Genomic DNA, 26,081 nt, shown 5'->3' with positions numbered 1-26,081 from the left:
CTTGGAAAATGGTTATGTGAGCATGTATATTCTTGCTATGAAAGAGATATGAATGGTGTTACCATCAAAATGGAATCACTCAGCTGGGCATGGTGGTGCATGCCTGTAATCCCAGCAGCTTGGGAGGCTGAGGCAGGAGAATCACAAGTTCAAAGCCAGCCTCAGCATAAGTGAGGCACTAAGCAACTTAGTGAGACTCTGTCTCTAGATAAAATACAAAACATGGCTGGAGATACTACTCAGTAGTCGAGTGCCCCTGAGTTCAATCCCTGGTACCAAAAAAAAAAAAAAAAAAAAAATGGAGGCACTTGTGTCAATCCCAACAACAACGGCAAAATGTAAATAAAGCAGGAAGGTTATAAAGTGTTCCAATACATGACTCCCTGGTAGTTAGTATCACCAAACACCCCACCAGAACATTATATAAAAAGTGCTTCTTCAGGGACATCTGCCCAGCAAATGTCTAACTGTCTGCTCAACCTCAGACTGACACCACTCCTATTATTAATCATTGTGGTCAAGGATTATTGTTTCAAAATATCTGATGTAATCATCCCCATTTTTGTCTTTGAAAACTTCCCTTTTTAAAAACTGACCTTTTTGACTTTCTTTCTCCTCCTCGCTTTCCACTCTCTCTAGCATGCGCCCTTTCTCTTTCCTTTCTCTTTTCCTCTCATTTTCTTTCTTACCCTGCAGGGAGACAGTCTGTTTGCTTAATAAACTCCCTTATGTGATTTCCCTTGTACAGTGTGGTTTTCGTGGGATTTCTTACATTGGTGCCGTGACTTGGATGGGTCCTTCCACTGCCTCTTAGGCAAGTGGAACCCCATCCGATGCCCCAGTACCCCTGGACATGGCCCCACTTCCATTCGCCCGGACGCTCAGCTTTTTGCATGCAACACCGGACTTCAGATTGAAGTACTGCTTCAAGAGCGAACATCATAGAGATTCTTAGGCAAATGTACCTGATAACTATCAAAAAGAAACTGCCAGAGTCAGAAGATTTTAGTCAGTTTAAGGCCTACAGACACAGGTAGGCTTAATCTATGTTTGCTAGTACTAAATGTTGTGTTTACATTCCTGATGGCATGTTCCAGATTCTGCAGCATTTATATTTGTATTAGTCTCATTTCAGTACTCATGTCTTTTTGTTCTTCTCTCATAGAAGCACCCATCCCCAAATGCTTTACAACCTGCTCTTCCCCGATCAGACTTCTTCCATGGACCCCTTGATTAACCCAATTTCTAAAAAGGGAACTCCAAACTGCTTGCCCCATGCTGCCCCTTCCAGCTCAAAGAAGCCAGATCGGTCATCACCCCCCTTTCCCTACAGCAGTAAAGGAGTTCCTAAAATTAGGGGTGAATGAAGCCAGAATTGGGGACAGGCAGTTAGTGTAGAAATAGAGATCAGTCAAATCAAGGAAATGAAGTCCATGAAAACCATCTGCCTCTGGAAGTCTGGAAGTTGAAGACTGCCCCTGGGAGAATGGACATCTCACCAGTCACTTAGGCAGGAAGGAGAGAGAAGGCTTTGGAAAGAACTGGAGAACAAAAGATTTTCTTATAAAAACAAACGGGGGAATGTAATGTACAAAGCTGCTCTCCCCACCCTTTCCGTTGCAGCCATTTTCCCACCTCCCAACTACTGTCAGTCTGTGAACATCCTAGCTAGCTATTAGTTCATCAGTCAGCTTGCAAGTATCCTTCTCCGTTATTGGTCCCCTGTTAGCCCGGCAGAATTCAACTGCTTAAGGGTAGCTACCCCCGCCATCTTTTCTCTCTTGCTTTTCTCTCCCCCTGACTCACTTTCTTTCTCCTCCTTGCTTTCCACTCTCTCTAGCACATAACCTTTCTCTTTCCTTCCTCTTTTCCTCTCATTTTCTCTCTTACCCTGCAGGGAGACACTCTGTTTGCTTAATAAACTCCCGTATGTGAAAAAAAAAAAAAAACTGACCTTTTTTTCTCCTCCCCACTTAGGTATAGGAGATTGAACCCAGGGATGCTCTAAGCTACATCCTCAGCCCTTTTTAAATTTTTTTTTTTGAGACAGGGACTCACTAAGTTACCCAGGTTGACCTCGAACTTGCGATTCTCCTGCCTCAGCCTCCCAAGTAGCTGGGATGACAGGGATGTTCCACCATGGTTGGCTGCCTCATCCCACCCATAGTTTACCATGTTATGCATATTCCCACAGCAATACCTTGATATTCTCATGAACTGTTCTGTGATTCTCAATAAATATCAATTTTCTTTGCAGAATCTTTTTTTTTATTTTTTATGTTGCTATTGTCCAATTTCACAGATATTAAATGCAAACTACAGTTAGGGGCAGACACCAAGTCTGACATCTCCTTCACTTTTGAACTGGAGGAAAAATTAGAAGGTGGAAGAGGAGCCAGGCACAGTGGCATACACCTGTGATCCCAGCATCTCGGGGAGGCTGAGGCAGGAGAATCGCAAGGTCAAGGCCAGTCTCAGCAAGTCAGCAAAGCCCTGTCACAAAATAAAAATTAAGAGGGCTGGGGATGTGGTAGAGCACCCCTGGGTTCAATCCCCAGTATCAAGAAAAGAAGGAGGAAGGGGAGGTGCAGGGAATGAGGGAGACTAGATGGACTAGATTACATTTTTTAACAAAGAATTACAACTACCGGTATTCAGTGTACAGTTTTTTCTAAGCTTGAAACACACCAGCTTGGGGAAGATGAATTGTCAGCTACTGTCTTGCTGGGTCCATAGTGCTAACCACATACCTAAAGGGATAGATATTTTTCCATAGCTCTCATCCTGAGAGGAGGTTAATGCTCTAATAGGAATGATCTGGACATGGGGAAAACTTGTTCTCTTCCTGGGGACCTGAAGCCAGATGGACCCAACCTCCAAAGCATGGAGGCTGGAGAATCTTGGGGCTGAAGAATGACCTATCTGTGTCAGCTGAAGACCAGACAGAGCTATAGACTGCCAGCTGGGAGAGAGGGCCCAAGGATGGCCTTGGACCTGTGGGCTGAGAACGTTGCCAGTAGCTGCCACTGTAAGTCACTTCTGCTCTATCTACTTTCCTTTATCCATGATCCTTTAGGAGAGTCCTTCTCAGAGTTGTTATCTTCGTATCATGGTCTTAGCTGTGCCATGGAGAATCGAGGGGATCCTGTCCCACATTATGCAGTGCACAGGAAAAGAACAGTGGCCTCAGGTTTAGTGGACCAAAGAGAACCACAAGGCCCACCAATCTCAGGAAGACAGAGATGGCATCTGAGATCATGGGGACAACGGCAAGGCAGTAAGACCAGGAGATCATGGGGCACACGGGGACTGACTTCCGAATCCCCAGAAGACATGCCAGGGACACTCTTGGAAACAGCTGGGCGGAAGCAAATGTTAAAGAGACATACACCCCAAAGTTGCAGAGATTTGGTTTCAAGTCACAATAATTTAAATATGAAAAGAAAGCATTGGTTTACTCTAGTAGGGTAGGGGACATGTGGATTATCCTCATCAGTTCTTTTTTAATAGAAAATAGCATGACTTGAATAAAAGTGGGTTTTTCATGAGCTCCTAAAAACCTGCAGTGAAAGAAAGCAAAGACCCAAAGCACCAGAAACAGAGAGAACTTTAAAAACCCAGGCCCCAAGAGAATTTTTTTTTCAATTGCACGATTCCATTTATATGTGCTACCTAGGGGGGCGGGAAATCTCTATTGGGAAGATGGGGGATGGAGCAAGAAAAAGATTGTATTTGGATGAAGAAGAGCATGAAAAGAGTTAAATCCTCATAATGTATAGTAGGAAGTCAATAACTGATATCTAAAGCTAATGATAAAGAACTAGTAGTAGAAATGTGTATTTAGAAATGTGAAAGCAAATGTCTAAAAGGACAGCTAAGAAAATGAATGCAGGTGACTCTGGAGCATCATGATCACAAGTGACAGAGAACAGATAACATCTTTTTTTTTTTTTTTTTTGGTTGATGTTGTTAAAAACCCAATAGAATACTTTGATTTTAAATTGGGTCCACAAGAAGTTATTTTTGCAATAAAACAAATTTTAAAAACTTAAAAAAAAAAAAAAAAAAAAAAAAAAAAACCTCAGTGGGAGAGTGTTGACGCAGTGTCAACACTCAGAAAGTACTTGACTGCCATCTAGTGGCCAGCATGAATAGTTGCTTAGAAGGATGAAAAAGGAAAGGTCAAAAGACATTCAGGATCTGTAAGCATTCATGGTACTGATATTGTGAGCCAGGCAATGTTTTAGACGCAGGGAATGTAAGACTCAATAAAACAGGCGAAATCCTGTCTTCCAAAAGTTAACATTCTATTTTCAGGTGAGGGTAATAGAAAGTAAGTTTATAACATCAGGTGGTGTCAATGGAAAATAAAGCAGGGTGAAGGTTATAGAGGAAAGGAGTAAAGCTTTAAAGGATAGGTAAAAAGACTGGATATCTGGGGAAAGTCATTCCAAGAGAATGGAACAGCCAGTGAAAAGGCCCTGAGGTGAGAATATTCTTGTGTGTTCAAGGAATAGGAAGGAGGCCTCTTAAGAGGACCCACAGCAGAGTGGGGGAGGGAAAGGGAGTAGGATATAATCCAGAGAGACAGCAAGGGCTAGATCACAGTGCCTCATGAGCCACTGGGAGGACTTTGGTTTTGATTCACAGAGAGATGGAGAGAATTGGAAGGTTTGGGGCTGAGAGGTGGCCTTAATTAATTCAAATTTTAGATGGAAAATTCTGGCTGCTGGATGAAGTAAACAGCAAAAGGGCAGCATCAGCATCACAGAGAAGAGTTTAGAGGCTAGAGCAGTAATCCTGGTAAAAGAATGTGCTGGCTGGTCCAGCAGTCTCTGTGGCTATGGGAAGAAGAGTCTGGTTTCAGATTTATCTAAATGATGTCAGCAGGAGTTGCTAGATTGGATGTGAGGTTTGAGAGAGAGACAGGAGTCAAAGAAGACCTGATGTTTGGGGCCCAAGCAGTCATTTACTGAAACAAGGCAGAAAGTGATCTGATTGAGAGCTCAGATCCAGGATGTCTGAAGAACTTTTGCTGAACTGAAGGCTCCTGGCAAACTTTTGATGTACCCCTTAATAAACAAGCAGACTGAAGCTCACAGAAATGAACCAGCCACTCCAGGAGCCAGCGTCTGAGCAAGTCATGGACTGAAGCTCCGGAAGCCTGAGCTCCGGCAGCTCAGGGTAAATCAGGCATCTTCCAAAACTCCTGGTGTTATTTCACAACAGCAAACGAGTTGGGCAATTTCATTCTCCAACCTAGAGTCCCCAAGCTCTGCTGATTGACAAAAGAGGAAGGACATCTGTGCCTGACTCTCCCAGTGCCTGACTTTGCGGTGATAAGGCAGGGGCTGTTCCGCTTTCGGGTGGAGATGTTTACTAGCTGAGTGCTGGGCAGCCTGCACGGTCCCCTAGGTCTGGGATATATGTACATAATCCCAGATAGATATAGAATATATGGATAGATGTCAGGAGGGGCAAAGGGGCCCAGGAAGCCCCCAAACCACGAGAGGCTGGAAAGATGCTTCCAGTATCAACTCTAATGTTTTACATTAAGGAGCTTCCCTGGCAGACACAGGGGGATGCCACCTACCCTGACAGCCAGGGCCCAGGCCCCCAGGCCCTGCTGGAGAGTCCGCACCCTGGGTCTAGGTAATGGGTGGCAGGGTGCTATGTGCACCTGTACAAGGCTTGTGTCTGTGTCCTTGATGTAGCATAGGCCTGTCCTGGCCCATCCCCTCCCTTGACCACACCCCTCATATGTTCCCTCTGGGTGATTTTCCTTCCTGCTCTGGGTCATTCTCAACTAGAAGATGTACCAAACAGGAGGATTCTGGAGAGACCTGCAAATGGGCAGCTCTGAGCTCAGTCCTGGGCTCTGAACCCACCCCGGCAGGGCATTTGCCCCCCACCTCACCCCCTCTAGGTGCTGTAACTCAAGGGTTGATTCCAGGAGTCCAGATCCCAGGAGAAGAAAGAATCTGAGGAATCCAGAATAGTAAGTGCCAGTCACACCCTCACCCTCATCTCCCCAATCCTTCATCTTCCCACCCCTCCATCCTCCATTCCTTCTCCCCATCACCCTCCCTGACTAGCCCTGGGCCCTGCCCCAGCACCTCCATGGAATCTGACTTCTTCCAGTGTCTTCTGGTCCCCTTGGGGCTCATCTGTTCTGTGGTTTTTCCTACCACTCCTCTCCCCTCTCTCCTCCCAATACTATCTATTGGTAGATATCCTCAGTTTACAAAACTGAGATCCAAATGCTGAAGAGGAGTTTGCCAGGCCAAGAGAAATGGTCCCCTTGAGAGTCATGCATTGAGAGATGGTAGGGGGCAAGGCAAAGGAAGACACTGTTCTCTACCTGCCTGATGCCATTCACCACCCACTCACTCACCCATCACCTACCCCTGTGAATATCCCCAAGGCTCCCCTGCCTGGGACAGAGATGGCTGGAGGAACCCAGGACCAGCTGGCCCATTACTTGGAGCTACTGAAGAAGGAGGAGCTAAAGGAGTTCCAGCTTCGTCTATCCAACACAACATTCTTTGGGTGCTCTTCTGGGGTGACACCAGCTCAAGCAGAGAAGGCAAGTGGCATGGAGGTGTCCTCGCAACTGGTGGCTCAGTATGGGGAGCAGCAAGCCTGGGACCTGGCCCTCCACACCTGGAAACAGATGGGCCTGAATCTGCTGTGTGCCCAGGCCATGGCAGAGAGAGCCTTGATATCAAGTGAGTTGAAAAAGACCCCTACCCCAGTCCCACTGGGACCCCCCCACTACCACCACTGAACCCTCCCACCAAGCCACCTCTAGGTGGTTGACTTGGAGTTGCCCAAAGGAGCATCCAGGTGCCAGGCTAGGCTGATGGAAGGCTTACTGGGAGGCTCTTGCTAGACCCCTTTCCCTATACCCTATTCTATTCAAGTGCATTACCATCCCCCATGTGGTCCTCACAGCTCCTTGGAGAGCTGGTGATGGAGAGGCTGGCATTCAGAAGGGTACAGAGAAGAGTGGGCACAGATTTCAAGCCCAGCTCCCCAAGAAGCCCTTGCAAAGCATTGTAGCTATGAACACAGACTGGGAGCTGGGCAGAGGCAGGCTCCTGCCACAGCATTGCCACCCTGGGCACATCACTTCACTATTCTGCCTCTGTTTCTCCATCTATAAAATGGGAAAGTAAGAGCCTGTCTCCTTGCCCCATGTGAGGGTTAAAAGAGATAATCCATGTGAAAACTTTAGCACAGTCCAATATACAGTAAATTCTCAATAAATACCAGTTCTTGCTATTGCTGCTGCTACTATTATTGTATTGGCAACCCTGGCAGGCAGAAGCTGGTAGCCCCACATGGGAGAGTAGAAGCTCAGAGCATAGTGTTAACTTACCAAACAGATAACATTAGAACCAGGACTGGTGTGCAAACTTCCTGAACCCCAGATCAGGACTTTTTTGCCCAGTAACGACTATGAGGCCATCATTCTATGGATGAGTCTGTGGGGGAGGTTATGGAGGTCTTTAGTGGGCTCATGGATTTCTCCTGACCTCATTTGGTTAAGAATTGGGGCCTGATTAATATGAAGAACCCCAGCCTCAGTCTGCTCCTGTCCCTGCCCCTCTGACAAGCCTTCAACCTCTGTCTCCTTCCCATAGCCCACTCTCCCTCAGTCCTCAGCTCTCCAAGTATACCCACCATGGAGTCCCCCAGCTCGCCCACCTCCACAGAAGTGCTGAAGCTCTGGGATTATTCTGGCCTGGGGTGCACCCAGGAATCAGAGAGAAGAATTTTTCCTGACACACTTGAATACATCCAGAAAGGTGAGGTTTGCTGAATTGAGTTGACAGCCCTGGGACAGGAGAAAGGGGTGAGTCAGCCAGTGGGTCCCCACAGGTAACCATGTACCTGTATGGGGACCTGGATGGGGGTACTATGAGGAAAGATGAAGGAGCCAGGATAGGGTAGTGAACGCAATAAGGCTGGAAGTAATGGTTGTTCAGGGACCTCTTGGTGCTGAGACTGCTCCCCTTTCCATTTGGCAGATGGGGAAAATGAGACCCATGTGCATCAGTCTTACCCAACTGATTTCATGGTGGCAAAGTCCTTGACCAGGCAGAGCTCAGTGCATAATCTTGGTGGCTACTGAAGATCCATGAGGTCAGGGTAGTCCAGAAGTAGAAAGGAGGGCTCTATTCTCCAGATGGACCCCAAGAAGAGGCTAGGTTCATTCCTTGGCCCCAACCAGTTCCCTTTCCTAACTTCTCTTATTTTATTCTCCACCATTTTGGTCACCAGGGTACAAACCTCAGCTACACCCCTGCCTCTTCCTGTCCCTTCCCAACATCAAAATGGCCACTTCTTGCCAGTGCAGAAGAGCTAGAGAGATTAGCCCACCTGTTCAAGCTCACAAGCACTTAGGGGTAAAGCCAGGGCTAGAATCCAGAACAATCCATGCCTGGGGAAGTTATTTTCTTCTCCAACCTGCCACTGCTTTGTGAAAGTCCCATCTGCACCCCTTTACCTTCCCCTTCCTCCCTTCCCCCTCCTCTGTACCCACTCACACCCCTCTACTCCCAAACTGTGGCGTGGGGGAACGAAGGCTCCAACTCCATTGCCCTCAGTTTTCATCCTGACTTCACCAGCTTATTGTGTGATGTGGAACAAGCCTTTCCACCCTCATCTGAGAGACTTCATGCTACTTAGTTTTAGCTCCTTGTGCCACCTCCAACTCCACAGTGTAGAATTGAGCTACACACGCACACACACACACACACACACACACACACACACACACAAATCCACTTGCACAAAATTTGAGCAAAGACTCTACCACAGATATTATAGGAGGGGCTAGACTGCTCACATGTCTCCCCACAAAGGTCCCCATTTATGCCTGTTGGCATCTTCCTCTTCCCGTTGCCCAGCACAGTACCCAGACTCATTGGCTCTTCCCCCTCTACTACTTGGAACAATTCCACTCTACCTCCAACTTGTATAACCTGAGTTTTCAGTGCCTTGCAAACCAGTGCACTGCAGTAAAGAGGACCCACCCTCCCTAGGATGCTGCAATGACTGTGGTTACTTGAAATAGAGAGTTTTGTCCTCAAGAGGTTCATCAAAATCATTTTTTGTACGGGTGGGGGGGTACCAGGTTTTGAACTCAGGGACACTCAACAACAGAGTCACATCCCCAGCCCTATTTTTGTATTTTATTTAGAGACAGGGTCTCACTGAGTTGCTTAGCACCTCGATTTGCTGACGCTGACTTTGAACTCATGATCCTCCTGCCTCAGTCTAGCGGGCTGCTGGGATTACAAGCATCCACCACCTCCCAGCTCATCAAAATCTTTCTACCTTAAACACATTGTACTCCCACCAAAATGTTTCAGACCAGCTGTTAGGAAAATAAAACTCTGCCTTGCACACACCTCAGGGGAAAAGAAAAGAAAGAAAAGAAAACTCTGCATCTACCTTTACATGACTTTAAAAGTAAGATTTTAACAACTATGCCACAGATTGTTGTGAGAGTCAAAATGCATCTTTCCAGGGACTGGGGATATAGCTCAGTGGTAGAGTACTTGCCTATCATGCACAGTCCTGGGTTTAATCCCCAGTAGCACAAAAAAAAAAAAAAAGAGAGAGAGAGAGATTTTTAAAAATATGTGTCTGAAATAAAACAGATATTCAGTAACTAGTCATTTCTTTTCTATCATCCCCACTGCCTGCCCAGGATACCCTTCCTTGTTTCTTCTCCAAGCTCCTTCAAGCTCCACAGACCACGAGTCTCCAAACCAAGAGTCACCCAATCCCCCAACCTCCACAGTGCTGGGGGGCTGGGAACCTCCACCTCAGGTCAACCCAGAACCAAGCCATCAGGGAGCTCCTGAGACTGAGTGGCTACTGCCTGAAACATCTGGAAACTGTTACACAGGTGAGGTCTTGCTGAGCTCCTGGGGCAGGGCAAGGGTACAAAGACATGAACAAATCAGGCCCCAGGGGGCCAGGTTGGCAGGTGAGCAGAGGACCCAGAAAACCTCTGAATCTGCTCCCTAGGAACCCTGCCACTGAATCTCACCACAGGACCAAGGCACTGCTTCCAGGAAGCCCCTCAAAATGAGAATGTGGGTGTATTCTCCAGCACAAGAAACATACTCCACTGCCCTGGGGCCAGGAAAGCTCGATTTGAGGTCCACAGATCTTCTCACCAACCCCTACTGGAAGTGGTCTAGAGAAAGTCACATGCCTGCAAGTGTTTGAGGGATACCCCACTTCACATCAGGCCCTGTGCCCAATGCTTCATTTGCACATTCTATTTAAATTTCACAACCACTGTTATTGTCCCACCTTGCAGATGAGAAAACTGAGGATGAAAAAAGTAATGTCTCACAATTAGGGGCAGAGCGGAATTCAGCCTTCCTTCTCCCCATCACCACAGTCCACAAGTTTAACCCCTATAACCTACTACTCCCTCTGCCATGAAGGCAATGAGAGCAGTCATTCCAAAGTCACAGCCACACTGGCTCCTAGTGCCATGGTCTTAACTCATGTTAGGAGATGCTCCCTTGGTATCTAAGATGTTGAATTAAAAAGATTCCTTCTACACACAACTGGGAGTTAACTTACAGAATTCATGGGTCTAAAATGTGGCCTAGGCTCAATGTGTATTAACTGATTTAATTAGTCACACCACTTCCCATTCAAAAAAAAAAGAAGGAAAGAGGAAAGAAGAAGGGAGGGAGGAAATGAGGAAAGGCAGGAAAATAGGAAGGAATAGAGGCATCTTACAGAAACATACCAATGCAATATTACTAGAATGCAATAACCATAAAAAAATGAAAAAAGCAAGTATGAAAAACATGAAGGAAAATTAAAGGTTCCCTTAGTTCTGAGCATCCTGGTAAGCAGAGCATAAAGGGCAATATAATGGGTTACATAGTAGCTATTATCAATAAGGCCAGAAAAGACCAATTCAAGAGAAATAGTTTTCCCTGATTATAGATTCTTAAGGAATTCTTCAAGGTTAGAAGTTGAAGTTTCACAACAAGTACAAAAATCACAAGGCAGACTTTTTGATTGATCAAGAACAAAGGAGGAAAATTTGCCTGTGTAAGGGAAATGATATACAATATTTCAACTCTGTGGTCTTTGTCACAACTACTCAAACCTGCCATCACAGCCTCAAAGTAACCAAAGACAATATACCAACACACTGTCATAACTGTGTCCCAATGACACTGTATTCATGAACACTAAATTTTGAATATCATATAATTTTCACCACATGAAATGATATTCTTCTTTTGATTTTTTTTCAGCCATTTAAAAGTATAACAGTCATTCTCAGCTTGCAATTTGTACAAAAACAGGTGGCTGTCTGGGACTGGCAAACAGGCCAAATCCAGCCAACCTCCTGTTTTTTGTGGATTTGAATGGAACTGGTCAATACCTGGTCAGGGGCATAACATTAAAATGAAATTCATTCAAGGTAGAGAATTTTTTTAAGAATTACTTAATTCAAGAAAGAAAATATTTTTTAAGTGTGACTTGATTCAAGGGTGGTCCATGGTCACAGATCCATAAAAACTAGGGGGTTCTAGAAAAAGTGACATCAGAAGAGGTAATCCTCTCTTGGCATCTCAACTGGCACAGCCTGAGCAGGGTGAACCATGGCCCCAGGTAACCATCCTGTTGTTCCTAGAAGATGCTCCCATTACTAGAAATGTTCTCACAAGAAACCATAAAGACAGACGTATAGATTACGATTTCAGAGGTGAGTTGGCCCCTGAAGCTGCAGTCTCACAAGGACTAATAATATGAATTGACTCCACACTCCCAACTTTCCCCAGATTTTCTTCATCCCACCTGAAAGGTAAGACAAGAAGCAACCTTCACCTCTAGATATAGCCCAGCAGGTGTTCTGGGATGAACTGGGCTTCACCATCCCAGATGAATTATCTATATCACCTTTAAACCTCATCTAAGGGGGAAAGTGAGAGGCATTCAAACTGTTGGGAAGAGAAAGATGGGGAGAGATTGTAACAATGACTAAATTAGAAGCCTGAGGTCCCTCCATGGGGAACAATCCCTTACATGAGCTCAGCTTCTCACCATCCACAAGGTATCTTTCCATTTTTCACAAGTTGGGTTCCCTCAGAAGCAGATATTGAGATGAGATGAGATGAAATGTGTGTGCAGGTAGTTTTTTGGGAAGGTGATTCCCCAGATGCACTGGTAGTGAAGAAGTAAATGAGTCAGGAGAGGGGAAATCCCAGCAAAGGTACACTATGGAGCAGGCTACCCCTGCAAGCATCTGTCTTAGTCCATTTTCTGTTGCTACAACAAAGTAACTGAGACCAGGTAACTGAGACCTCTTTATAAAGAAAAGGGATTTACTTATCTCTTTCTGGTTCTGGATGCCAAATGTCCAAGATTAGATGGTCACATCTGCTCAGCTTCTGGTAAAGATCTTGTGCTGCTCCATGTGTGGCAGGAGGGACAGGGGGCAGAAGAGCAATCAGGAGCCTACAGAAGAGAAGAAAGGGAGTCAAGTTCCCTCCACAGCTAACCCATATCCACAAGAAATGCATGAATCACTTCATGAGAGCTCCTATCTCATGACCTAAAATTCCTCCCACTGGGCCCCACCTCCCAACACCACTACATTGGTAACCAAATTTCAGTGACTTTGCAGAAAAACAAATGACATCCAAACCATAGCAGCAACTGAAGTTGGATGCTGCTGAGGATGTCTAGGAGACAATACAGAACATGCTTCAAAGTTGTCTGTCCTGAGTGCAGAAGACCCCATCTGTTGTCAGTTAATGGTCTCCCCAGAGATTTAACTTAGCAGTATTTCTGGCACACAGCACTTGTGAGCCACAAGAGAACCCACAGACAATCACAATTGCTTGCAGAAGGATGTGATTGGCAGGTCCTGCAATGATGGGTGTTGAAAAGATGCTGTTCAGTAGACAACAGCATCTGCTCCATTATCCATGATCTCCTCCACTCCTCCTACAAGGAGATATCACAATGTCCAATTTACAGATGAGAAAACAGGCTCAGTGCAGCTAATGGCCCAAGTCATAGGTTTAATGAAGGCAGAGAGTTGTGTCTGGTGATTCACTCTTTATTCCCAGTCCTAGAGTAGCACCTGGCCCATGGTAAGCCCTTGATAAATATTTGAATGAAATGAAGTCATCAGGGAGTATGACTTGGTAAAGATTTGAACTAGAATTTTCTACTCAAAAGTCCATGTTCCTTCCACTTCACTGGCCAGAACACACCATTGTCTGCAACCAGTGTGGTATGTGGCTTGGAATAGGTACCTAAGTTCATTCAGTTGTTAAATGAATGAATGACCAACTCTATTCTGACCATTTGTCCCCTTGTTCCCTCCCTTATTTAGGAATCGGAGAAAGATACCAAAACCAGAGAAAAGAAAAGTTCTGCCACACACAGTCCTGGAAAAATGATGATTTGCACCAAAAATTCACACAGCTGGTACTTCTACAAAAACCTCATCCTGGAGGCCAGGATCCCCTGGCCAGGAAAAGCTGGCATCATGATGTAGTGGAGGAACAAGGACATTTGATTGAGATCAGCGAATTATTTGGCCCAGACCCAGGTATCCAGGAGGAACCTCATACTGTTATACTGCATGGGGCTGCTGGAATTGGAAAGTCAACACTGGCCAGGCAGGTGAGAGGAGCCTGGGAGGAAGGCCAGCTGTACAGGGACCGCTTCCAGCATGTCTTCTACTTCAGCTGCAGAGAGCTGGCCCAGTACAAGGTGGTGAGTCTGGCTGAGCTCATCTCAGAAGATTTGGCAGCCCCTGCAGCTCCCATTGGGCAGATCCTGTCTCAGCCAGAGCAATTGCTCTTCATCTTGGATGGTGTCGATGAACCAAAATGGGTCTTGGAGAATCAGAGTTCTGAGCTCTGTGTGCACTGGAGCCAGCCGCAGCCCATGCATGCACTGCTGGGCAGTTTGCTGGGGAAAGCCATACTCCCTGAGGCCTCCTTGCTGGTCACAGCTCGAACCACAGATCTGAAGAAACTCATTCCTTCTTTGAAGCAACCACGTTGGGTAGAAGTCCTGGGCTTCTCTGAGTCTGGCAGGAAAGAATATTTCTACAAATATTTCACAGACGAAAGCCAAGCAAACAGAGCCTTAACTTTGCTGAAATCAAATCCTGAGCTCTTGACCTTGTGTCTCGTGCCCTTGGTGTCTTGGCTGGTCTGCACTTGCCTGAAGGAGCAGATGAAGTTGGGGGAAGCACTCCCACCCACCTTTCAGACCACCACAGCCCTCTGTCTGCACTACCTTTTCCAGGCCTTCCCAGCTCCACACCTAGGGACACAGCTCAGGGACTTCTGCTCTCTGGCTGCTGAAGGCATCTGGCAAAGAAAGACAGTGTTCAGTGCAGGTGACCTCAGGAAGCACCGGTTAAATGGAGCCATCATTACCATTTTCTTGAAGATGGGTGTTCTTCACAAGCACCCCAACTCCCTGAGCTACAGCTTTATTCATCTCTGTTTCCAGGAGTTCTTTGCAGCAATATCCTATGCCTTGAGGGATAAGGAGGAAAGAAGCAAAAGTCCTGATGGCCTTGCAGGTATAGCAGAACTGCTAGAAGCATATGGAAGGCACAACCTCTTTGGGGCACCAACCATGCGCTTCCTATTCGGCCTCTTAAGCAATCAGGGGTCAAGAGCAATGGAGAACATCTTCACTTGCAGGCTGTCTCAGAAAAGGAAATGGGAGCTGCTGTGGTGGGCCGAGGCTGAATCCCCACCTGGGCAGCTACACTCTCTGGAGTTTCTCCACTGTTTGTATGAGACTCAGGATGAGGAATTCCTAATGCAGGTGATGGCCTCTTTCCAAGGAACAAAGATGTGTGTCCAGACAGACATGGAGCTTCTGGTGTTCACTTTCTGCATTAAATTCTGCAGCCACGTGAAAAGACTTCAGCTGAATGAGAGCAGACAGAAGAGACAAGCATGGAGGCCTCCTGGAATTGTTCTGTGAGTATCTTGATCTTTCCTCTCATCAGCTCCTGTCAGTCCCATGAAGCCCACACATCCTGAGCACTGGAGGCACTCATACTCGACCTGGTCCCAGGGGCAAAAGGATGGAGGTCACCATGATTTCTAACTGCCCAATCCAACCACCATTCTCTACTTACTTAAGATCCTCTGCATGCTTGGACACAGTGGAGCACGCCCGTAATCCCAGTGGCTCAGGAGCCTGAGGCAGGGGAATGGCAGCTTCAAAGTCAGCCTCAGCAACTTAGTGAGACCCTGTCTCAAAATAAAAAATACAAATAAAAAGGGCTGAGGATGTGGTTCAGTGGTTAAACAGCCCTGAAGTCAATTCTTGGCACCAAAAAAATATTGAGTTTATCTTCTAGTCATTTGATATACTATACATTTTATATCAATCAGCTTTTTTTTCTTAATAGCTCAAGACAATCTTCTTGTGCTATTAAGTCTGATACAACAGCATTTTGAATAGCCTCAAAATAATCCCTCAGAAGAGTTCTATGGCTGGTTTGACCATTCCCCTATTCATGGCCATTTTAGATTGTTTCTAGTTATTCTTGGTTATAAACATGATGTTGCCCTTAAAGGCTGTGGATACAGTTGCTACTGGTGGCAGTGACCTGTGGGACATGGAGAGGCAGAAGCCAGGTGGGGGCCAAGGGGAACCAGGGATACCAGGCCAGAGAAAGAAAGTTTGGAATACATGGTGGCAGATGGAGCCTGGAGAAGATCCATGGGAAAGTGATAGGGTTCTGCCACAAGTGGAGAGGGAGATTTGAGAGGCTCTGAGTCAGCCAGTCCAGGGAGAACAGCAAGGAGACTAGAGTCCACCAAAAAAATTTCCAGGAAGAAATGACAAGGCTGGCCAAAGGCTTTTGAAAGGGAAAGGAGGACAGCCAGAGATAGCAAGGCAATGAAGATAGCAGAATGAGAGGCTTCAGGCATTTTTTGACTTGTAATCAAGCATCATGCACTTTGAAGAATAAATTCTACATTTTTCCTTTCAATTGGTATAAAATGCTATGTATGTGTTGAAAAAAAAATCCATCCTTTCAAACTTTAATTATTTGATTTATTTTACAGTTATTTAGTTTTGTGGAACTTGAATAACTCATCTTTAATATTTTGTTTCATTCAACACTGGCCACCTTGAGAATCTTTTTGTTTTGTTTTGTTTGATGCATGGGTAGCATATTTTTTTTGCAGGGATGATACCAGGGATTGAACTCAGGGGCACTTAACCACTGAGCCACATCCCCAGCCCTATTTTACATTTTATTTAGAGACAAGGTCTCACTGAGTTGCTTAGTGCCTCTCTTTTGCTGAGGTTGGCTTTGAACTCTCAATTCTCCTATCTCAGTCTCCCAAGCCACTGGAATTACAGGCATGCGCCACCACACCCGGCAGCATTTATATATATATATATATATATTTTTTTTTTTTTTTTTTTTTTTTTTGGTACGGGGGATCGAACTCAGGGCCTTGTGCTTGCAAGGCAAGCACTCTACCAGCTGAGCTATCTCCCCAGCCCCTTATATTTTTGAAGTCATTAATGTTTATAACTGCACTAGGATTTGGGAGCAATTCTGCAATATCTTGTAATCATCACAAACCCTGTGCAGCATCAGGTAGTATTGCTATCCTGATTTTGCTAAGGGGACTGAATGAGGCACAGGGAAGGGGACTTCCATGCAGGTCGCTGGTTTCAGAGTCTGCTCCACACCTCTGCACTGCTCTGGAGGCTTTGGGGAAAAGATGAATTAAGATTGGACATTAATGGGTCAAAGAGTAACTGGAGTGTGATAATAGAGACATCTGGCAAGAAAACAGAAATGTCACTCTGAAACATGGAATATAGCTTGAGCAGTTGAAGCCCTGTGTTTCAGTAAGATTTTGCATCTCTGTGACCAAAATACCAAACAAGTACAGATTAGAGAAGGAAAAGTTTATTTAGGGTTCATGGTTTCAGAGGTCTTGGTCCATAGATGATCAACTCCATTGCTCTGGGCTCAAAGTAAAGTAACACATCATGGGGGAAGGGTCCAGCAGAGGAAAGCTTTTCAACTCAGGATGGAGTCAGGAAGCAAAGAGAGGGAGGGCGAGAGGCACAGGGAAGATGCAGCCTTCTAGGGCACACCCCCAGGGGCGTATCTCCTCCAGCCACGCCCCACCTGCCTATGGTTACCACCCAATCCATTCAAACTAGAATGGACTGATAAGTTTAAAGCTCTCACGATTGAATCATTTCACCTCTGAATATTACTTCATTAACATGAGTTTGGGGGGACACCTCATAGTCAACCATAACACCCCAGAAGCAGATGAGATCATTAAAGTAGTAAGTGAAAATGGAGAAAGTACATGGGCAGAAGTCATAAAAGGCAGAGTCTACTCTAAAACTCCCATATGAAAACCATCATCCTCTCCCATCTGGGTTGCAAATATTCTCTCCTAGAACATTCCCTTTGCCATCTCTTTCCCATGGAACTTCACCAATCTTGCTATCCTTAGAAGGTACAGGGGCCCATGAAAACCAACTTGGACAGCAGTATATATGCAGTATACATATGATCATATCCAACATCCCATCACAAAATCATCCTCAAGCCCCTCTCTTAGACTTTGTTCCCATCTCCTTTCTAGCCACTGGAACTCCAAAATTTTGTGCCAAAGAGAGTATGTCTTCACTGAAGGGAGGATGGCGGTCCAAATCACCAAATTCCTCCTCTATGCCGGGCCTATACTGAGTACTAGATAAAAAGAGATACTAACTATCTGCCTCTACACTCAGGGAACCCCCAGGCTGAAACAGAAATAGATGCAGAGGAAGAGGATATCAGTATGCCACTTGTATGGGATGTAGAATAAGGTACCACACAGAGAAGGGGCACCTAACCAGGTTGGTGGAGCAGGTGGGTCAGTCCTGGCAATGGCACTGCCAATTGAGGCCTGGTGTTCAGGAGGATAGAACCCCACTCTGTTGTGCAGTGCTGCGCACCAAGACTCTGCACATTCAAGTCACATCTCTCCTGCCCCTCTCTGTCTCCCTCAGGTCCAGGTGGACCCCAATCACCAACAACAGTTGGCAGGTTCTCTTCTCCACACTTGGGATCAGTGGAGGCCTGAAGGAGCTGGACCTAAGTGGAAATTCGCTAAGTCACTCTGCAGTGCAGGATCTTGGTAAGACCTTGAGACAATCTTCTTGCAACCTGGAGACCTTACGGTGAGTCTGGCTTGGGGTATGCACTGAAACAGGAATGGGTGGGAGATGGGAGGCAGAAACTGAGTCTAGGATGAGAGACTAGTCTTTGTATTCATCACATATCCATTGATCCCCTCTGACCATGCACTGTGACAGATGCCAATACTACTATGGTAAACAGCCACACAGAAATCTTTTCCCAGTTTGTATTAAAGAACTATACTAACAAACATGACAACAGGCCCAGATAAAAGCTCCTGTGGAGAAAACCCTCTTGAGGAAGTGACTTGAAGGAGATCTAAAAAACACAGAGGATTTTACTAAGTGAAGCAAGAGGGAAAACATTCCAAGCAGAGGGAATAGCATTCTCTCTCCCGACTCCCCTGTGTAACCTCCATTCTATTGTTTTGTGTATTTCTTTTTACAAACAAGTGAGATCATGCAGTGTTCTTCTATTCTGGCTTATGTCACTGTTGGGGTTCATTTTGACATCATTATATAAGCATGAAATGTAATGTGCTCCAATTCAGTCCCCAGTGCTTCCCCTTTCCCTTTCACTTCTCTCCTCCCTTCCCCTGTTCCCTTTCCGCTACACTATTGATCTTTATTCTATTTATAGTCTTTTTAATTAGTGCATTATGGATATACATAAAGGTGAAGTTCACTATGGTATAGTCATATATGTATTTAGGAATGTTTGTTCAGATTCTTTCCACCACTCCTCCCTTTTCTTGTCCTTCCTCCCAGCCCCTCAATCCCCTTCCTCTACTCCACAAATTTCTCTTCTATTTTCATGGAATTCTCTCCTCCATTCCCCACCACCTTACTTTGGTCTAGCTGCCACATATGAGAGAAAACATCAACCCTTGATTTCCTGGGTCTGGCTTATTTCACTTAGCATAATGTTCTCCAGTTCCATCCAATTACCAGCAAATGACATAATTTAGTTCTTTATGGCTGAGTAAAATTCCATTATGAATATATGCCATATTTTATGTATCCATTCATCTGTTGATGGCCACCTGGGCTGGTTCCACAGCTTGACTATTATGAATTGCACTGCCATAAACAATTGATGTGACTGCATCCCTATAGTACACTGAGTTTAGATCTTTTGGATATATACCATGGATGGGAGAGCTGAATCATATGGTTGTTTCATTTCTTCTTTTGAGGAATCTCAATACTGCTTTACAGAGTAGTTATACTAATATTCAGTCCAACCAACAATGGACAAGTGTACCTTCCCCACACACATACCCTAGCCAACATTTATTATTTGTATTCTTGATAACTGCAATTCTGACAGGAGTGAAATGAAGTATTAATGTAATTTTTATTTGCATTTCCCTGTTTTCTAGAGATGCTGAACATTTTTTCACATATGTGTTGGCCATTTGTGTTTCTTCTTTTGAGAAGTGTCTATTTAGTTTTTGGATTTTTTTTGCCCATTTATTAATTGGGTGATTTGGTGGGGTTTTTTTGGAGGGGTATAAAGTTTTTTGAGTTCTTCATATATTCTGGATATTAATCCCCTGTCTGAGGAGCAGGTAGCAAAGATCTTTTCCCATTCTTTTTTTTTTTTTTTAATCTTATTTGGGGTGGGGAGTTACCAGGGATTGAACTCAGGGGCACTCAACCACTGAGCTACATCCCCAGTCCTATATTGCATTTTATTTAGAGACAGAGGCTCACTGAGTTGCTTAGCACCTTTCTTTTGCTGAGACTGGCTTTGAACTCATGATCCTCCAGCCTCAGCCTCTCAAGCCACTGGGATTACAGGCATGTACCACCACGCCCAGATATCTTCTCCCATTCTTATAGGATCTCTGTACACATTCTTGTTTCCTCTGCTGTGCAGAAGTTTTTTAATTTGATGCCATCCCACATGATTCTTAGTTTTCTTTCTTGCACTTTAGACGCTTTGTTAAGGAAGTCAATGCCTGTCCCAATACATTGGAGTGTTAAGCTTATATTTTTTTCTAGCAGTTGTAAAGTTTCTGATCTAATTCCTAGGCCTTTCATTCACTTTAAGTTGGCTTTTGTACAGTGTGAGAGATAGGAATCAAATTTCATTCTTCTACATGTGAATATTCAGTTTTCCCAGCATCATTTGTCAAAAGGCTATCTTTCTCCAACATATGTTTTCCACACCTTTGTTGAGTATCAGATGACTATATCTATGTGGATTTGTCTCTGCATCTTCTACTCTATTCCATTGGTCTTCATGTCTGTTTTGGTACCAATCCCATGCTATTTTTTTTACTATAACTCTCTGATATCATTTGAGGTCCAATATTGTGATGCCTCCAATATCACTCTTCTTGCTCAGGATTGCTTTAGCTATTCTGGGTCTCTTATTCTTTTTTTTTTTAATTTATTTTTATTGTGAACAAATGGGATACATCTTGTTTCTCTGTTTCTCTTATTCTTATAAAAGAATTTTAGAGCTGTTTTTTTCTAGTTCTGTGAAGAATGTCATTGATATTCTAGTAGGATTGCGTTAAATCTGGTAATACTTTTGGTAGCGTGGCGATTTTTGATAACATTAATTCTGCTTATGCAGAATTAATACAGGAGATTTTTTCATCTTCTAAGGTCTTCAATTTCTTTCTTCAGTGTTCTGTAGTTTTCATTGTAGAGGTCTTTCACTTCCTTGGCTGGATTTATTCCCAGATTGTGTTTAAGGTTACTGGGAATGGGATAGTTTTCCTAATTTCTTTTTCAACAGATTTATTATTGGAGTATAGGAAAGCAATAAATCTATGTATGTTGATCTTGTATCCTGTTGCTTTGCTAAATTTGTTTATCAGTTCTACAAGTCTCCTGGTAGACTTCTTTGAGGATTTTTTGTTTGTATGTATGTTTGTTTGTTTTTTGGCACCAGGGATTGAACCCAGGGATGTTTAAGCATTGAGTCACATCCCCAGCCCTTTTATATTTTTTATATTTATATTTATATTTATATTTATTTTTTTAATTTGTTCTAATTAGTTATACATGACAGTAGAATGAATTTTGACACATTGTACACAAATGGAGCACAACTTCTCCTTCCGCTGGCTGAACATGGTGCAGAGTTATACTGGTAGTGTAATCATACATGTGTATAGGGTGATAATGTCTGTCTCATTCCACTGTCCTTCCCATCCCCCCATCTGCTACCCTACCCTCTGTACAACCCAAAGTTCTTTCATTCCTTCCTACCCCACCCTCATTATGGATCAGCATTCACTTATCAGAGAAAACATTCAGTCTTTGGTTTTTGGGGTTTGACTTATTTCACTTAGCATGATATTCTCCAGCTCCATTCATTTACCTACAAATGCCATAATTTCATTCTTCTTTAAGACTGAGTAATATTCCATTGTGTATATTTAACATTTTCTTTATCCATTCATCTGTCAGAGTGCATATTTTTATTAAAAGGGTCTCGCTGAGTTGCTTAGGGTCTCACTAAGTTGCTGAGACTGCTTTTGAACTTACAATCCTCCTGCCTCAGCCTCATGAGCTGCTGAAATTACAGGTGTATGTCACTGTGAAAAGCCTTTTTTGGATTTTCTAAATATAGGACCATGTCTTTTTTTATTTATCTTGAAATACATTGAATGGGCTAGAACCAAGAATTCTATGAAATTTTTTTAATGAGCATGTAAAGTGGAGCATATCACATAGACATAGGAGAAGTTGTAAGATAAGAGGATAGAGATCTCAAAGATCTAGAAAGAGCAAAGTCAGAAGAAGGTAAGAAGGACATGGGGTCAAAGATACCTGAAGAAGGAGCCTTGGCCTCCTCTGGAACAAAGGAAAAGAGACTGACTGTGGAAACATGGCAGCTGAGGATGAGAATTTGAGGGGTGCTGAGGGTTTCAGGTCCCACAGCAACAGCATCCTTTAAATACTGCCAGGCACTATCCTAAATTCACAGCACTCATTATCTTCTCAGATCTTTGCAACTACTTTGCACAATAGACTTAGCAAATCCATGTTATAGGTAAGTAAATAAAACTCAAAGACAACAAAACCTGCCCACAGTCAACTGGTAACGGACAAAGGTGAGACCTAAACCCATGTTTGTCTGACTCCAGAACATTTATCCAGTCCACTTCTCCACCCCTAGCCAGATGACCTTAGCCTCCTCACTGAGCCTGAGGCCAGATGTCCTTGGAGATATAGGGAGAAGTTGGGATTTGAGGAAGGGGCATCCCTGCAGATAAGGAAGACCACAAAAGAGACTCCTTTGGACGCCACCCACAATTCAATATGTGCACACAGCCCACCAAATGCCAGGTTTCCCCTCCCAACAGTCAACAGACCCATGCACCATGCCCCAGAGTGGGTGCAAAAGTCAAGCCAGATAGCATGTATGTGCCCATAGTTCTACCACCCAATTCACAGCAGATGGGAGAACCACTCCCTCCAGGGTATTGCTAGGATGCATGAGGTATCCAGATCAGCAATGTGCAAGAGACTTGTTCTCACCAAATCACCAAATGTGCCATGGTTCTAAGTGTCCCACCTTGATCTTCCCCATACCTATTCCAGGCCCCCCTGGGAACAGAGGGTAACTGTGGTCACTGAGTTGAGGTTAGGCTAATTGGAGCCCTGTGACACCAGGAGGCAGAGAAGTTGGTAGTCCTCTAGCTCAGGGAAGGAGGAAAGTGGCTTGAGATAAGATCATACATAAGATAAGATTCTGTTATTCCATCAAATTTGCTCCCAAAACATATATTCAAAGATAGACATAGAAAAAGAACAGACCAACACCAAAAGTAGTAGAAGACAGGAAATAGTTAAACTCAGAGCTGAAATCAATGAAATTGAAACAAAAGAAACAATACAAAAAATTGACAAAATAAATAGTTGGTTCTTCGAAAAAATAAACAAAATTGATAAAACTTTAGCCACACTAACAAAGAGAAGACGAGAGAAAACCCAAATCCCTAAAATTCGGAATGAACAAGGAAACATCACAACAGACACGACTGAAATACAAAACATAATTAGAAGCTATTTTGAAAATCTATACTCCAAAAAAAATAGAATATTTTGAAGACATCAACAGGTTTCTAGAGACATGTGAATTGCCTAAACTGAACGAGGAGGACATATACAATTTAAATAGACCAATTTCAAGTAATGAAATAGAAGAAGTCATCAAAAGCCTACCAACAAAGAAAAGTCCGGGACCAGATGGGTTCTCAACCGAGTTCTACAAAACCTTTAAAGAAGAGCTCATTCCAATACTTCTCAAAGTATTCCATAAAATAGAAGAGGAGGGAACCCTCCCAAACTCGTTCTATGAAGCCAATATCACCATGATACCTAAACCAGACAGAGACACATTGAGGAAAGAAAATTTCAGACCAACATCCTTAATGAACATCGACGCAAAAATTCTCAACAAAATTTTAGCAAATCACATACAAAAACATATTAAAAAGATAGTGCACCATGATGAAGTGGGTTTCATCCCAGGGATGCAAGGTTGGTTCAACATCAGGAAATCAATAAATGTAATTCACCATATCAACAGACTTAAAGTTAAAAATCACATGATTATTTCAATAGATGCAGAAAAAGCATTTGATAAAATACAGCACCCCTTCATGCTCAAAACACTAGAAAAAATAGGGATAGTGGGAACATTCCTTAACATTGTAAAGGCCATCTACGCTAAGCCCATGGCCAATATCCTTCTAAATGGTGAAAAACTGAAAGCATTCCCCCGAAAAACTGGAACAAGGCAGGGATGCCCTCTTTCACCACTTCTATTCAATATCGTCCTTGAAACTCTAACCAGAGCAATTAGACAAACCAAAGAAATTACAGGGATATGAATAGGAAAAGAAGAACTCAAACTGTCCCTATTTGCTGATGATATGATTGTATACTTAGAGGAACCAGGAAATTCCACCAGAAAACTTTTAGAACTCATAAGTGAATTCAGTAAAGTAGCGGGATATAAGATCAATGCACATAAATCTAATGCATTTTTATACATAAGTGATGAATCTTTGGAAAGAATAATTAGGAAAACTACCCCATTCACAATAGCCTCGAAAAAAATAAAATACTTGGGAATCAATCCACAAAAGAGGTGAAAGACCTCTACAATGAGAACTACAGAACACTAAAGAAAGAAATTAAAGAAAACCTTAGAAGATGGAAAGATCTCCCATGTTCTTGGATAGGAAGTATTAATATTGTCAAAATGGCCATACTATCAAAAGTGCTATACAGATTCAACGCAATTCCATTTAAAATCCCAATGACGTACCTTACAGAAATAGAGCAAGCAATTATGAAATTCATCTGGAAGAATAAAAAACCCAGAATAGCTAAAGCAATCCTTAGCAGAAAGAGTGAAGCAGGGGGTATCGCAATACCAGATCTTCAACTCTACTACAAAGCAATAGTAACAAAAACGGCATGGTATTGGTACCAAAATAGAAAGGTAGATCAACGGTACAGAATAGAGGACACGGACACAAACCCAAATAAATACAATTTTCTCATATTAGACAAAGGGGCCAAAAATATGCAATGGAGAAAAGATAACCTCTTCAACAAATGGTGCTGGGAGAATTGGAAATCCATATGCAACAGAATGAAACTAAACCCATATCTCTCACCGTGCACGAAACTAAACTCAAAATGGATTAAGAACCTCGGAATCAGACCAGAGACCCTGCATCTTATAGAAGAAAAAGTAGGTCCAAATCTTCAACATGTCGGCTTAGGACCAGACTTCCTCAACAGGACTCCCATAGCACAAGAAATAAAAGCAAGAATCAATAACTGGGATAGATTCAAACTAAAAAAAGCTTTCTCTCAGCAAAGGAAACTATCAGCAATGCAAAGAAAGAGCCTACAGAGTGGGAGAAAAATCTTTGCCAATCATACTTCAGATAGAGCACTAATCTCCAGAATCTATAAAGAACTCAAAAAACTCTACACCAAGAATGCAAATAACCCAATCAACAAATGGGCTAAGGAAATGAACAGACACAGAAGAAGATCTATAAGCAATCAACAAACATATGGAAAAATGTTCAACATCTCTAGTAATAAGAGAAATGCAAATCAAAACTACCCTAAGATTCCATCTCACCCCAATTAGAATGGCGATTATCAAGAATACAAGCAACAACAGGTGTTGGCGAGGATGTGGGGAGAAAGGTACACTCATACATTGCTGGTGGGGCTTCAAATTAGTGCAGCCACTCTGGAAAGCAGTGTGGAGATTCCTCAGAAAGCTTGGAATGGAACCACCATTTGACCCAGCTACCCACTCCTTGGCCTATACCCAAAGGACTTAAAATCAGCATACTACAGAGATACAGCCACATCAATGTTCATAGCTGCTCAATTCACCATAGCCAGATTCTGGAACCAACCTAGATGTCCTTCAATTGATGAATGGATAAAGAAACTGTGGTATATATATATACAATGGAATATTACTCCACCATGAAGAATGATAAAATTATGGCATTTGCAGGCAAATGGATGAAATTGGAGAATATCATGCTAAGTGAGATAAGCCAATCTCAAAAAACCAAAGGACAAATGATATCGCTAATAAGTGGATGAAGACACTTAATGGGGGGTGGGAGGGGTTAGTGTTAGGGTTAGAGTTAGGGTTAGGGAGGGGGGCAAGAATGGAGGAAGGAAGGACTGCATAGAGGGAAAAGAAGGGTGGGAGGGGTGGGGGGAAGGGAAAAAATAACAGAATGAATCAAACAACATTACCCTATGTAAATTTATGGTTACACAAATGGTATGCCTTTACGCCATGTACAAACAGAGAAACAACATGTATCCCATTTGTTTACAATAAA

At 43.6% G+C, this 26,081-nt stretch overlaps 1 protein-coding gene across 3 annotated transcripts in view; it reads left to right on the top strand.

The window, feature by feature from the left end:
- Positions 1-5,826: 5,826 nt before the first annotated feature.
- Positions 5,827-26,081, top strand: part of Nlrp1 (NLR family pyrin domain containing 1) — a 50,124-nt gene continuing 29,869 nt past the window's right edge. For all 3 annotated transcript variants that reach the window (XM_047544901.1, XM_047544900.1, XM_047544902.1), the window contains exons 1-6: positions 5,827-5,998; positions 6,425-6,728; positions 7,647-7,811; positions 9,722-9,922; positions 13,400-15,017; positions 18,088-18,258. In XM_047544901.1, the coding sequence (XP_047400857.1) occupies positions 6,446-6,728; positions 7,647-7,811; positions 9,722-9,922; positions 13,400-15,017; positions 18,088-18,258 (2,438 nt within the window). In that variant the 5' untranslated portion in view covers positions 5,827-5,998; positions 6,425-6,445. The remainder of the gene's footprint in view (positions 5,999-6,424; positions 6,729-7,646; positions 7,812-9,721; positions 9,923-13,399; positions 15,018-18,087; positions 18,259-26,081) is intronic.

This window comes from Sciurus carolinensis, chromosome 3 (assembly GCF_902686445.1).
Source record: "Sciurus carolinensis chromosome 3, mSciCar1.2, whole genome shotgun sequence".
NCBI lineage: Eukaryota > Metazoa > Chordata > Mammalia > Rodentia > Sciuridae > Sciurus > Sciurus carolinensis.
Note: the sequence above shows the minus strand (reverse complement) of the source record. Positions and strands in the feature narration are given on the sequence as shown.